At 41.5% G+C, this 11,709-nt stretch overlaps 1 protein-coding gene across 7 annotated transcripts in view; it reads left to right on the forward strand.

Annotated features, from left to right (window-relative positions):
• Window positions 1–11,338, forward strand: part of asap1b (ArfGAP with SH3 domain, ankyrin repeat and PH domain 1b) — a 119,063-nt gene extending 107,725 nt beyond the window's left edge. For 3 of the 7 annotated variants that reach the window (XM_061921726.1, XM_061921729.1, XM_061921727.1), the window contains 6 exons: window positions 678–848; window positions 3,895–3,973; window positions 5,118–5,182; window positions 5,246–5,775; window positions 5,862–5,984; window positions 10,307–11,338. In XM_061921726.1, coding sequence (XP_061777710.1) covers window positions 678–848; window positions 3,895–3,973; window positions 5,118–5,182; window positions 5,246–5,775; window positions 5,862–5,984; window positions 10,307–10,381 — 1,043 coding nt within the window. In that variant the 3' untranslated portion in view covers window positions 10,382–11,338. The remainder of the gene's footprint in view (window positions 1–677; window positions 849–3,894; window positions 3,974–5,117; window positions 5,183–5,245; window positions 5,776–5,861; window positions 5,985–10,306) is intronic. The other 4 variants (XM_061921728.1, XM_061921730.1, XM_061921731.1 and 1 more) reach the window with 2 other exon arrangements.
• The last annotated feature ends 371 nt before the right edge of the window (window positions 11,339–11,709 follow it).

The raw sequence follows: 11,709 nt of genomic DNA on the forward strand, positions 1-11,709 counted from the left end.
ATCACCAAAAACATTTAAAATTTCTGTCATTTTTTGCCGTACAAAACAGCCGTAAACCAACTCTATGTCATCTGTCAAATATCAACAGCAGCCGCTAGCTCTCTCTCTCACACACACTCATGGCACTTAGCTAATGATGCATTTATCGCCACACAAAAAGTCGGACAACTCCCAACACCACACAAAATGTAAACGCCAGGTCGTTACACTTTGTCTCTCCAATTGGATGTGTGCTTACTCTACTATCATTTATTAGGAATGTTTATCTATGGATATTAATCATGAAATTCTGTTACTAAATTAAAGAAATGCTAATAAAACAATATATTTTACAGACATATTGTTACAGAAATGTGCACTTTATCCCATGCTTGCATCTCATTGTGTTGATTCACTCATCATTTTCCAGCAGGAAGATGGTTTGACAAGATGTGATGTTGTGTAACTGTATGTTTTGTACAATACTGTATGTGTGTAATAGTTGTTTTTATCTGTAAAACTGAATTGAAAAAAGTTTAATCGCTGCGAGAGGCGTATTAAAGTAACGGTCTTGGAATGTAAGTCTTGCCAATAGCAGGGATCTACTGTACTGTACATGTGTGCATACATGCGTACATGCATACACGCAGAACATGGCATCATCACCTCATATCTTCTATGTATTATCGCTTCTCCAGCTCCTCCCCCATCCGGCCCCACCTCTCCACTCACACCGGGAGGCAGCTCCACCCTGTCCAAGAAGAGGCCTCCACCCCCCCCGCCCGGACACAAACGCACCCTGTCTGACCCGCACAGCCCGCTCTCTCACAGTAAAGGGGGCTTGTCCGGGGGTGAGACGCAAACACACGGTACAATTAGGCTACCACACCGGGAGATTGGTACTCGTGCAACACAATACAACACAGGGGACACTCTGAATGTTCTGTCTCCGGAAGACTTACTGGAACTCTACTGTGGGGTCCGCCATCTTAAAACTCAGCATGGAAAGAAGTGATATTTTAAATACATTAAATGAACTAAAAATGGACGATTTTCAAATCAGTCTTTGGAAATATATGAGATTTCAAACCTGGGCCTGTTCTTCCCTACCAAACTTACAGTATCTAAGTACACCAGTATGGAACTTAAACAGAAAGGGTCAATCCCCAAACAATTTCAAATAAGTTTAAATTATACGATTGACTTAAATGATTTTTGCGAGGTTACTTGTTTTTTATCAGATTTTCAGTCATTTTTGTAGATTTTTGTCGACCACATTGAAGCACAATGATGCTCATATGCCCACCTTTAAAGGGGAACTGCACTGTTTTTGGAATGTTGCCTATCATTCACAATCCTTATGTAAGACAAGAACAAGTTTTTCTTTTTTTATGCATTCTAACCCGTAATTAAACGTTAGCAAAAGTCAACTACCAATGGAGCTAATGGGAGTTGCTTTATTCTGTATCAAAGGCCTACTGAAATGAGATTTTCTTATTTAAACGGGGATAGCAGGTCCATTCTATGTGTCATACTTGATCATTTCGCGATATTGCCATATTTTTGCTGAAAGGATTTAGTAGAGAACATCGACGATAAAGTTCGCAACTTTTGGTCGCTAATAAAAAAGCCTTGCCTTTACCGGAAGTAGCAGACGATGTGCACGTGACGTCACGGGTTGTAGGGGTCCTCACATCCTCACATAGTTTACAATCATAGCCAGCAGCAGCTAGAGCTATTCGGATCGAGAAAGCGACAATTTCCCCATTAATTTGAGCGAGGATGAAGGATTCGTGGATGAGGATCTTGAGATTGAAGGACTAGAAAAAAAAGGAAAGAAAAAAAGAAGTTTAAAAAAAAAAGGCGATTGCAGATGTTCTTACACACATTTACTAAGATAATTCTGCAAAATCCCTTATCTGCCTATTGTGTTAGTGTTTTAGTGAGATTAAATAGTACCTTTGAAGTCGGAGGGGTGTGGCCACGGGTACGTGTGTTGACCCAGTGTCTTTGAGGCAAGTCACGCTGCTGGAAGCTCCGTTGATGTCACCGATGTCGCCGCTAAGAGCAAACTTATTATCACAATTTTCTCACCGAAAACTGCTGGTTGACATTTGGTCGGGATCCATGTTCGCTTGACTGCCCTGATCCATAGTAAAGCTTCGCCTTCGGGAATTTTAAACAAGGAAAAACCGTGTGTTTGTGTGGCTAAAGGCTAAAGCTTCCCACCTCCATCTTTCTACTTTGACTTCTCCATTATTAATTGAAGAAATTGCAAAAGATTCAGCAACACAAATGTCCAGAATACTGTTTAATTATGCGATTAAAGCAGACTACTTATAGCTTGGATTGGGCTGGAAAATAATGTCCGCTAAAACCCGAGACGTCAAACGCACGCGTCATCATACGAGTCATCATTCCGCGACGTTTTCAACACGACGCTTCGCGGGAAATTTAAAATTGCAATTTAGTGAACTAAAAAGGCCGTATTGGCATGTGTTGCAATGTTAATATTTCATCATTGATATATAAACTATCAGACTGCATGGTCGGTAGTAATGGATTTCAGTAGGCCTTTAAGCGCTCTACAAACCTCTATCCACAGTATAAGTAATGTAGTAACAGGCACATTCATTATAATATGTAATATTTACGTATTTTGGTCATTTTGAGCATACAGACGCATCACAACTTTCGCTTTTCCCTTCTAAAACAACAACACTACTAATCATGGCAGACTTTGTGAGCGACAACTACTTTGGGACAAATGATGATCCACAGCCTTATTTGTTTGAGTCTGATTATAAGGAGGATGATCTACAATTTTTAGAAGCTGTGTGCTAAAGAAATCCAGCTTTAGTGAAACATTAAGCATCTTGTAGCAGTATTGCTAAGTGTTAACAAGATATACAAACTACTAACAAAATAAACCAGTCACTTAATGTACAAAGACTGCTCTCAGTGGGATGCCGACTGATGGAAAGTTCATATCTTTCTGTTTATATGAAGAATTAAATACATTTCCGCCCGGGGGTTAAAAAAACAAACACAGCGTATTATCGTGTGTTTCTCGCCATCTCCGGGTGTAAGCTGAATGTCAAAGTTGACCATCTTTAGGGTTTATGGACACAACCTTTGACTATCCAGTTGACGGGCATGATTTATAATCTAGAATTAACTTTCACATGTGCTCAGGCGTTTCAAAAGCTCATTGGCTTAGAATATCAACACCATAGCAACACTAGCTAGTTAGCTTTCTGAGATCACGGGGCGCCACTAAAAATAGCAATAATCAATAATACTTGGTAATATTTACGTCACAACATGTAAATGGAGTATTGTTGGTGGTTTTTGGGTGTTTTTTTAGAGGGCTTTAAGGGCGCAATAGAGTACACCCATTAGCTATATTGTTAGCCATGTTGCACTAGCCGTATATTACAAATTAGAATGCATAAAAAAAGAAAATCATATGTGTTCTTGTCTTACATAGGTATTGTGCTCGATAGGCATAACTGTCAAAAAAGTGCAGTTCCCCTTTAAGTCACCACTCTTTCAGTCAAGACTCTCATTTCCCTAAATAGGACATTCAAATCCAAAAGAGCAAAAGCCTCAAATCTTATTTTGCAGGTGTCCCTTGTTTCTTTATGTTGTGTTGTGTTGTGTAGTGTGTGACACATAACAGGACAGGACGACACCTCGTAGTCGCACAATTTCCATGCACCATCGCTTCATGGAAAGCTCAGCCAGGCGACACGTCCCTCACCCGCCCCTCCCGATGTTTTTTTATTATTTCTAAATCATCGCAGCATGTTGATTTATTCCATATTTATTTCACATTCATCTCTCTGTGTCCGAATGTGTCGAGATCCGTGATGAAAAATCTTTTTTTTTGTCGGCTGCTTGTCGATGCTTTAGGAAGTGACTCCACGCCTCCTCCTATCAACAAGATGTCTCCCGTTTCCAACAAGTTTGAAGGCATTCCTCAGCAGCAAAGGTAACATGGATGGATACATAGCTGGATGAATGGATGGTTAAAATGATACTGTACATAGATGGACGGTTGGGTAGATAGAGTAGAGGTAGCATAGATCAAGGGTTGTTAACCTTTTTGACCTCGTAGCCCAACTTTTCTACTACAGAGGAGACCGGGACCCGCTCCAATATTAACACTGAATTGGTACTCTTACTCCTGAGTTTAATCAGGTTTAATACTTAGATATAACTCACTTACATTTTAACAGGATAAACCTTGTCAGAATGATATGAAAGCATGTATTTATCACAAGGATTAATATCAAGGCTTAGGTCAGGCTAATTACAAAATAAATACTAAGCAAATATACTGCAAGAAGGGACTCGAAAACTGATGAAAAATGTATTTGCATAGAATTACGCGTTGCTAAATTAAATAAGTAATAATAATAAATATGTTTAAACAAACTGTCATTAAAATGTAAGTGCAAATGAAAATATAGCTTTACCACTTTAGTCATAATTTTTGCCCTTAAGAAACTTCCCTCTTCTTTAGTTCCAGACTTCTTCTGTTTGTTTGAGATGGTCATTACTGTCACAAGTGGTGGAAAAGTGTATTACAACTGAGTACCGCTGCTGGCCACAGCTGAAAAACAAATGTTTTTTGGCAACCCTATAGGGGGTGCCCAATGGTTAAGAAACACTGGCATAGATAAATGGATAGATATAGTGATGGATGAAAATATAGACGGATGGATAGATTGATGACACCTGCACTAATACAAGACTTGGATCAACAAATCAGCTTTTCCAAATGTAATACCATTTCTAATATTTTGGTGACCGGGTCAAAATATTGTTAGCATCATGAACAGTGTAATGAACCATTCACACACTGATGGCGGGAGCTGCCATGCAAGGCACTAACCAAGACCCATCAGGAGTAAGGGTGAAGTGTCTTGCTGAAGGACACAACGGACGTGACTAGGATGGTAGAAGGTGGGGATTGAACCAGGAACCCTCGGGTTGCTGGCACAGCCACTGTCCCAACCACGCCACGCCGTCCCCATAAATATTGTGCATTATTCACGTGTAAAAGTGGAGGGATTTCCAATGAGATGCTGTTATTAGAGTATTAGATCTAATCAGGTGCTTTGATTTTGCAGCTCTACTTCCAGCAACACAAAGTCCACACTTGGTCCAAGGGTTCTTCCCAAACTACCTCAGAAAGGTACGCTTGATTTGATTGCGGTGTTTATTGGTGGTGCTTAGGCAGGTGTCCTTTTCTCTCCAGTGGCGTTGCGGAAGATTGACACTATCCACCACCCCTCCATGGATAAACCTAGCCTTCCCCCAGAGGTCTTCCAAAAGTCTCCTACAGCAACGGACCCCCCCCAGAAGGCACCTCCCCCAGACAGGCCCCAGCCCAGCGACCTGCCCCCTAAGCCTCAGCCGTCCGAACTCCCGCCGAAGCCTGGAGAGCTCCCTCCCAAGCCGCACCTCTCTGACCTCCCGCCTAAACCCCAGCTGGGAGACCTTCCGCCCAAACCGCAGCTCAAAGACCTCCCTCCAAAACCTCACCTGGCCGACATCCCACCCAAACCGGGTGCGGGCGAGACGCCTGCTAGGGCGTCTCTTGGGGACACAGTGACGAGGCCTCAGTCACAGCCGCCGCCCCCGCCTCAACCTCATCCTCAAGACTCGCCGTCACCTAATCAGCCGGCCATCACGGCGCCGTCCCCGCAGCAGACCACTGAGGACACCAACGGGACCCCGCCGGGGACCTCAGAGACGCCAGTACCACTTCCGAGGAAGATCAACGCGGTACCCACACATCTTCGTACACAATGTATTGTTTGATCATATTGTCACACACATGCATTCAGAAGCCATTTTTTGGGCCACTCCAGGGGAAGAGCAAAGCGCGGCGCGTGAAGACCATCTACGACTGCCAGGCCGACAACGACGATGAACTCACTTTCGTGGAGGGCGAGGTGATCATCGTTACAGGGGAAGAGGACCAGGAGTGGTGGGTAAGTCTGGCAAACGCCCTTTTAGAACACTGTTGCCTTCAGATTGTTGTGTAAAAAGAGAGTATGGCCAAATCTGTTTAAGACCATCGCCTAAATGATTGGTCAAAAGGCGGGTGACTACTGGGTGCCATGTTTGCTTCCCACCTTGAGCTGGCCACAGCTCCAGCTATGTGTACACTGCACTTCCTCACTCGAAATATCTTTTAATAGAGTTTTTTTTGCTGTGTTAACATGCACATCCATACACATTTGACATACTTATTTTTTTGTTATTGATCTATTTTATTGAGTTTGTGATTACAAACATGCAAGAAAATGAACATTCAATTTTGGATGCATGTATATATTTATATACATTCAGTGATTACAAACAATTAATTGGCGACAACCACCACAGTTTACATACTTCACACAAAAGTCGCAGTTTATCCAGTATGTTGGCCCAAAGCTAATGAGGATTTTGTCAAAATGAGAGTCATACATTTTTTGGTCATTCTGTGTGTTTACATTTTTTGCGCCGTCGCGAGCATGTTAAAGGCCTACTGAAATGAGATTTTCTTATTTAAACGGGGACAGCAGGTCCATTCTATGTGTCATACTTGATCATTTCGTGATATTGCCATATTTTTGCTGAAAGGATTTAGTAGAGAACATCGACGATAAAGTTCACAACTTTTGGTCGCCAATAAAAAAGCCTAGCCTGTAGCGGAAGTAGCAGACGATGACGTCACCCGTGTGAGGGCTTCTCACATCCTCACATTGTTTATAATGGGAGCCTCCAACAAAAAGAGCTATTCGCACCGAGAAAACGACAATTTCCCCATTAATTTGAGCGAGGATGAAAGATTTGTGGCTAAGGATATTGATAGTGAAGGACTAGAAAAATAAAATAAAATAAAGTAAAAAAAAAAAGGCGATTGCTTTGTGAGCGATTCAGATGTTTTTAGACACATTTACTAGGATAATTCTGGGAAATCCCTTATCTTTCTATTGTGTTGCCAGTGTTTTAGTGAGTTAAATAGTACGTGATAGTCGGAGGGGTGTGTCCACGGGTGTCTTGACGCCAGTCTCCGAGGGAATTAGTCACGGCAGCAGCAGCACGACAGAAGCTCCGCTGATCACCGGTAAGAGGCGACTTATTTCCACAATTTTCTCACCGAAAACTGCCGGTCGACATGTAGTCGTGATCCATGTTCGCTTGACCGCTCTGATCCATAGTAAAGCTTCACCTCCGGGAATTTTAAACAAGGAAACACCATGTGTTTGTGTGGCTAAAGGCTAAAGCTTCCCAACTCCATCTTTTTACTTTGACTTCTCCATTATTAATTGAACAAATTGCAAAAGATTCAGCAACACAGATGTCCAGAATACTCTGTAGTTGCGCGATGAAAAGAGACGACTTTTAGCCGCAAGTGGTGCTGCTCTAATATGTCCCCTCCAACTCGAGACGTCACAAACACGCGTCATCATTCCGCGACGTTTTCAACAAGAAACTCCGCGGGAAATTTAAAATTGTAATTTAGTAAACTAAACCGGCCGTATTGGCATGTGTTGCAATGTTAATATTTCATCATTGATATATAAACTATCAGACCTCGTGGTCGGTAGTAGTGGGTTTCAGTAGGCCTTTAAGACAGCCTCCTGGTCACCAAACACTGCCTGATGCATACAGAATGTATACGGCGGCAAAAGTATATTTTGATGAAATAAAAGCATGTTTTATTGTTAGTCCATCAGCTGGAGTATGTTTATAACTATATTTAGACATAGTATAATGGTTTATTTTGTCCGGAAAACTAAAGTCATAACAACCGCAGGACATGACACTTTTAGATTGTGTATGAATCCTTTTATATGCATTACTGGTAAACTTAAGTCAGTATTGGAAGTGTGTCGTCCAAACTCTAGCATTGATGCAGTAGTTTAGACAGTTTAAAATGCTTATAGTAAGCACTACTGGGAACACACTGTTTGATGTGTCTGTAGCTTAAATGCTAATGAGCAATGTTTGTCCTCAAGAGTGTGTCTCCTTGAAGCGCTTTTGTGCACTCATCCACTTTTGACTTATACACTGCATCTCTTACATGGCCGATGTAATTGATGCCATTCATCATGTACAACAACGTAACATTAAGGAGTGGGACAAACGTGACGAACAGATGTGGGAGAGGTCCAGGTATTAATTCAAGATGTGTAGCAAAGCCTGAGAAAGGAGTTAACTTTTTTCAAAACCCACAACTTCAAAACTGCCTCTTATTTTTAAAAGTGATAGATGTTTGGTGCTTGTAAACATGCTATATGACAGGTATAACGACAGATAAAACAATGCAACACTAAGGAGTTAACGTTAGCAACACTAGCATAGCTACAGGAGCTAAAGTGCTAATATTAGCAATCAATCAATCAAAGTTTATTTATAGAGCTCTTAATCACAAGTGTCTCAAAGGGCTGCACAAGCCACAACGACATCCTCGGCTCAAATCCCAAATCAGGGCAAGAAAAAACTCAACCCAATGGGATACAATGGGAAACCGTGGCCGGGACTTCAGATGTGGGGACCCCCCACCCCGGGGCGACCGGTACAATGGATGTCGAGTGGATCTAGTTAATAGTGTGAGAATCCAGTCCATAGTGGGGATCATCTTGAGTGGAGACAAGTCAGTAGTGCTGAGACGTCACGAGCTGATGCACAAATGAGTGGTCCACCCCGGGTCCCGACTTTGAACAGCTAGCGCGTCATCTGTGGTCAAAAAAGAGACGGCAGATCAACTGGTCTAAAAGAGGGTCTATTTAAAGGCTAGAGTATACAAAATGAGTTTTAAGATGGGACTTAAATTTTAGGCTCACATTTTAACATGCTAGCTCTGCCTGTTCACGTAAAAAAATAAAGTGATCAAATTTACAGCTTCCATATCTGTAGATGATTGATGCACAGCCGGCAGAGCTTTATTTTAAGATTTTTAGCAAAGCCTAAATTTTTTTCCCAAAAAAAAATAAAGCTGCCATGAAGTAGTGGACGTAAACACGGGGGGAATATCTTGCTAAGGACGGGTAAGAGGTGGTATCATGTCAATGAGGAATTTCAAAAGTGCGTAGTGACATCAGTAACTTATGAGGGGCCATTGGGGACATTATTCAGAATTACCTCTTACATACACTATACTGAAATGCTCTCATAGAAACAACTGAAATGTTTTTCACTCACACACACTACCGAAACACTCTTGTACACAATACTGAAATGCTCTAAACAACTGAAGTTTTTTGCTCACACACAATACTAAAACTCTTATACACACTACTGAAATGCTCTCACATACACTACTGAAATGCTCTCACATACAGTACGGAAAAGCTCTCACATACACTACTGAAACACTCTTATACACACTACTGAAATGCTCTCACATAAACAACTGAAATGTTTTTCTCCCACACACATTACTAAAACATTCTTATACACACTACTGAAATGCTCTGACATACACTACTGAAACACTCTTATATACACTACTGAAATGCTCTCACATACACTACTGAAACACTCTTATATACACTACTGAAATGCTCTCACATACACTACTGAAACACTCTTGTATACACTACTGAAATGCTGTCATAAAAACAACTGAAATGTTTTTCTTTCACACACACTACTGAAACACTTATAAACACTACTGAAACACTCTTATACACACTACTGATATTGCTCTCACATAAACAACTGAAATGTTTCTCTCTCACACACACTACTGAAACACTCTCACATACACTACTGAAATGCTTCCACATACACTACTGAAATGCTCTCACATACAGTACTGAAATGCTTTCACATACACTACTGAAATGCTCTCACATACAATACGGAAAAGCTCTCACATACACTACTGAAACACTCTTATACACACTACTGAAATGCTCTCACATAAACAACTGAAATGTTTTTCTCCCACACACATTACTAAAACACTCTTATACACACTACTGAAACACTCTTATATACACTACTGAAATGCTCTCACATACACTACTGAAACACTCTGATATACACTACTGAAATGCTCTCACATACACTACTGAAATGCTCTCACATACAGTACTGAAATGCTCTCACATACACTACTGAAGTGGTGGACGTAAACACGAGGGCATCATCTTGTTAAGAATGGGTAAGAGGTGGTATCTTGTCCATGAAGAATTTCATAAGTGTGTAGTGACATCGCTAGCTAGTGGCCTGGCATGAACATAACAAAATATCGAGCCATTCACCTACCTACTGTTTACATCGTCTTAATGACTCTTTTATTCTGTGCTTCCAGATCGGTCACGTTGAGGGCGAGCCGGACAGAAAAGGGGTCTTCCCTATGTCTTTTGTGCACATCCTGAGTGACTGACGGCGCCCCCATAAAAAGCCTTTGCACTACGTCTCTTGTTCACTCCGTGGAGGAGCTGCTGTAAATAGCTCTTAAAAGAAACACACTTCCTGTGGCAAAGAGAGAGTTAAATAAGAATTAAAAAAGGCTCATCCATGCTGTACAAAGAATGTGCGTATCCTTCCTCCCAACAGTATTATCTTCACCCTATAATTAGTATTATATAGCACGGCCGTGACCCGAGCCACCCCCCCCCCCACCCCCCAGCACTTATCTAAAGTCTACGTTAATGCTGTTACTGTGTATATAAATGTATGTAAATATATATATTTGTGTGTTAAGTGTACATACAAAAAAAAATGTACCAACGCGCTCTCCAGAGTATTGAACATCAGGGCAGGAGAGTTTTATCCGTATTCATTTGTCCTGGTGGGAGCGGCAAATAGGAATCTTGCATCCTTGTTCACCTCATGACTGACTGACGACCCCCCCCCAATCCCCACACGCTTCATTAAATGTACTTCCTGTTTCTGCTTGCTTTGTGTGTACACGTGTTCTGGTTGTTTTACAGTATAGAAACCTGCTGCTAGCGTGTGGTGGAATATCCAAGCCTGTGGTTCACAAATTAAACCTTTGACCTTCCCCTCTTCCATCATGCACGGCGTGACTGGACTGCCCGGGACGCTCACCTCAGGGTTTGAAGAGCCACTATAGAAGGCGTCCTGAAGCCACTATTACTAAGAATGGAGCAGTATTTCAACATTTCAGCAATAAACTCCACACATTTCACAACTTGTGTTCACAGTTGAGTGTCTTGTAAGGAAGAAAAAAAGAAACCCCCACAAGCTTTAATTTTAGTATCATTCCACATGACTGGACTCAATACTTGTAGATTAAGAGACATGATGTAACGTCACCTGGTCCTCAATGTTTAGGAACAAAATCAACCCGTTGTATCATTAAAGTGCTGTACTTCAACTTGCCTCTGCCCTTTTACTTCAAACATTACCGTGAAACATTTTGCAAAATGCATCCATCCATTTTCTACTGCTTATTTCCTTTCGGGTCGCGCTGGTGCCTATCTCAGCCACAATCAGGCGGAAGGCGTTGTACACCCTGGACAAGTCGCCACCTCATCACAGGGCCAACACAGACAGACAACATTCACACACTAGGGTCAATTTAGTGTTGCCAGTCAACTATCCCCAGTCCTACAATGCAAGATATTGTAAAGTAAACTCTTGCTAAAACATACACCAAGTAATAACTCAAAATGTTTGCTACACTTGCTTATGGTTGATTTGCGATTCAACATCAAACATGCAAGTTTATTTCAAAAGGGTAAATTT

The sequence above is a fragment of the Nerophis ophidion genome, linkage group LG15, assembly GCF_033978795.1.
Source record: "Nerophis ophidion isolate RoL-2023_Sa linkage group LG15, RoL_Noph_v1.0, whole genome shotgun sequence".
NCBI classification, from domain to species: domain Eukaryota; kingdom Metazoa; phylum Chordata; class Actinopteri; order Syngnathiformes; family Syngnathidae; genus Nerophis; species Nerophis ophidion.